The sequence below is a fragment of the Sphaeroforma arctica genome, assembly GCF_001186125.1.
Source record: "Sphaeroforma arctica JP610 unplaced genomic scaffold supercont1.605, whole genome shotgun sequence".
NCBI lineage: Eukaryota > Ichthyosporea > Ichthyophonida > Sphaeroforma > Sphaeroforma arctica.
The window spans coordinates 7453-10491 of record NW_014039953.1 but is presented as its reverse complement, the minus strand read 5'-3'; the positions used below and the strand labels follow the sequence as shown (position 1 = coordinate 10491).

Here is a 3039-nt window from a genome sequence, read left to right as displayed (position 1 = left end):
AACTAATATATATATAGAACACACATACTATATAAATTATATGTATATATATATATATATATATATATATATTCATTTATATATTCACAAGTATGTGTAGGCAATGATGTCGATTACGTATATATATATGAATATATAAATATATATAGTGTTTGGAAACAAACTATATCTATTCGAGAAGTATCCTAAATACACTCACAATAGGGAAACACTCTTGAGAGTACTCAAACACTGATTTAGAGCACCTACATTGTCAGTTTGGCGATCATCTATGATAGTCCCTATCCGGCATTGCATCCAGTTCCAGTACATAAATATATGATTACAAAATGAACAAATGCACACACGAGAGCCGACATTAATAGGACACACGTAGATGCACAAATGACCCCAAAGAAAATACCCATCTGATCATTTAATCAATTCGATGTTGATGTACCCGGCCATTGTTCCAATCGGCAGATAGTAGCTTTCTGATTATTGTAGCGGAAGACAGAGAGATTATTGTCCGCTATGCATGTGTGTGTTGCGCTATGTGTGTCTCTGCCTCTTCAGTGTAAAATAACACTACGAAGTATTTACGGGTATATCACAGTACAGACCTTCGGAGTTTCTCTCTAGAGTACAAAACGCCGAAAATTCAAAAACATACAAAGTGTAATGAGGTTTCGACGGAGTCTTTTGGGACTTCATGGCAAATAGATCTTTATGGTCTGGCTACGTAATCAGGAAACGTAATTTCTGTTGGTAGTGTTAGCACCATAAACATTTTAAGGTACTAATCATACCAGTAGTTCAAATTAGTACCATAAAGTTGTAGCACCCGTATATACCCCTGTCCCGTTCCAGATGACCGTGCAAAAACAAAACAAAAAAGCCCATACGGCTCAGTGGGTCCTCGCAACTTGTCCCTGGCCGTTGCAGGAATAAAAGGAACATCTATCGAGTGAACACTTCTAGTGGCTATCTGATTGGCCGAGAGGGGTTCGGCTGATTTTACTGTATGGTAAGTACCTTTACTGCCCTGTGAGTTTCAGGCCTAAAAGACTATATTTTGCAAGGAGTATAGTGATATGTCGTGTCTATGTTGAAGTACAGTACGTGTAGAGATTCATTTGATTCATCTTTATTTTCATCTTCCCGAGGCTTCGGTGGGTAGATATCGGTCATAGCCATCTGCGTCTTATTCATTCGTGCAAGCTTATCATACTCGCGTCGCATACATTGTAATTCTCTTCAAAGCTCGAGTAATTCCAAATTACCTTTCTATGAAAAGAATCGTGCGTATTTCAAACCACCCTCAATCCAGGCATACCGACGTTCGCCTGTGTGAGATCGCATATGCACTGTCAGTTCAGCTTTTAAAAGCGCTGCTACAACCATGGTGTTTACAGGCATACGAAAGTTCGCCTGTGTGAATGCGCATATGCGATATCAGTTCACCAGAGCTTTTAAGAGCGCTGCTACAACCAAGGTGATTACAGGCATACGGACGTTGTGTGAGTGCGCATGTGGCTATTGAGCGAGCTGGATTGTGTGAAGGTACTTGCGCATCCAGGGTGGTTACAGGCATAGGGACGTTTCCCTGTGTGGGTGCGCATATGCCTTGTGAGTTCAACAGAGCTTTTAAAAGCGCTGTTACAACCAGAGTGGGTACAGGCATACGGACGTTCCTCTGTGTGACTGCGTATATGCACTGTGAGTTGATAAGAGCGTTTATAAGCGCTGCTACAACCAGGGTGGTTACAAGCATATGGACGTTCTTCTGTGTGAGTATACTTGTGGGCACTTAGTTGGCTAGATTGGTTGAAAGCACTTGTGCATCCAGGGTGGCCACAGGCATACGGACGTTCCCCTGTGTGAGTGCGCATATGCCTTGTGAGTTCACCAGAGCTTTTAAAAGCGCTGTTACAACCAGAGTGGGTGCAGGCATACGGACGTTCCCCTGTGTGAGTGCGCATATGCACTGTGAGGGCGCTTGAGGTTTTAAAAGCGCTGCTACAACCAGGGTGGTTACATGCATATGGATGATCTTTTGTGTGAATGCGCATGTGAACAGTAACTTGGCTGGTGTGCTTGAAAGTACTTGCGCACCCAGGATGGATACAGACATACGGACGTTCCCCTGTGTGAGTGCGCATATGTCTTGTGAGCTCGTAAGAGTTTTTAAAAGCGCTGCTACAACCGGCGTGCGTACAGGCATATGGACGTTCCCCTGTGTGAGTGCGCACATGTATTGCCATAGCACTGGGCGATACTGTCGTTACACTGCAGCCAGGCCATGCACAAGCGATCCGTGGTTTTCCCGCGCTCCCAGACGTGCTGCTCACGAACATTATTCTGTGTTTAGGAAGTGCAATAAGATTGGAGTCATAATGTTGTGATTCCATTGGATGGTCACATTCAAAGTTGCAAAGCACACAACTGGTAACTGAGATAGAGTCCGTCCAACGTGTTGGCTTCACCAACAGAAGCGTGGATTGGTTAAGGAACGACATTGTATTCGGATTGAGAAGAGAAAACTGCTCGCTGTTGAATCGAAATATGTCACTGTATACTTGCTCGAATCTCGAAGAAATAGTTAATTAGCATACAAGGCCCGGTTGTAGATGAGACAGACCAGAGTTTAAGGTAAACCCTTTTGGAATAAGAGAAACACTTTACTCAAAAAGACAATTAAATACAACGTGCAGGACACAAATGCAAACTGCGTAGCACTCACATGGACACACATCACCAGATTACCAATAGAAAATCAATCTGCAGATAACAGCGTTGTTTGGGAAAGAAGTAGGGGGCCGCGATTGTACTGAGTCCTAAAGAGAAGGAAACTCACTCCTATTAGGGTACAGTTTGGAAATATGCTCGTACTAGCAAACGGGCCAAATGCTCCTACTATGGGGATGTCACAATAACACAATGTCACAATATATATATATATATACATACACACATGCAATAAAAACAAAACAAAACACACACACACACACACACACACACACACACACACACACACACAACACACACACACACACACAC

At 42.9% G+C, this 3039-nt stretch overlaps 1 protein-coding gene across 1 annotated transcript; it reads right to left on the bottom strand.

Annotated features, from left to right (window-relative positions):
• Positions 1-1434: 1434 nt before the first annotated feature.
• SARC_07530 (hypothetical protein) lies at positions 1435-2229 on the bottom strand (the record flags this gene model as incomplete). Its single annotated transcript, XM_014298514.1, has 3 exons — positions 1817-2229; positions 1547-1765; positions 1435-1515 (listed from the first exon to the last, which is right to left on the bottom strand). Exons 1-3 carry the CDS (start codon positions 2201-2203, stop codon positions 1435-1437), a joined length of 687 nt encoding a protein of 228 aa, XP_014153989.1. The 5' UTR covers positions 2204-2229.
• Between the last annotated feature and the right edge of the window lie 810 nt (positions 2230-3039).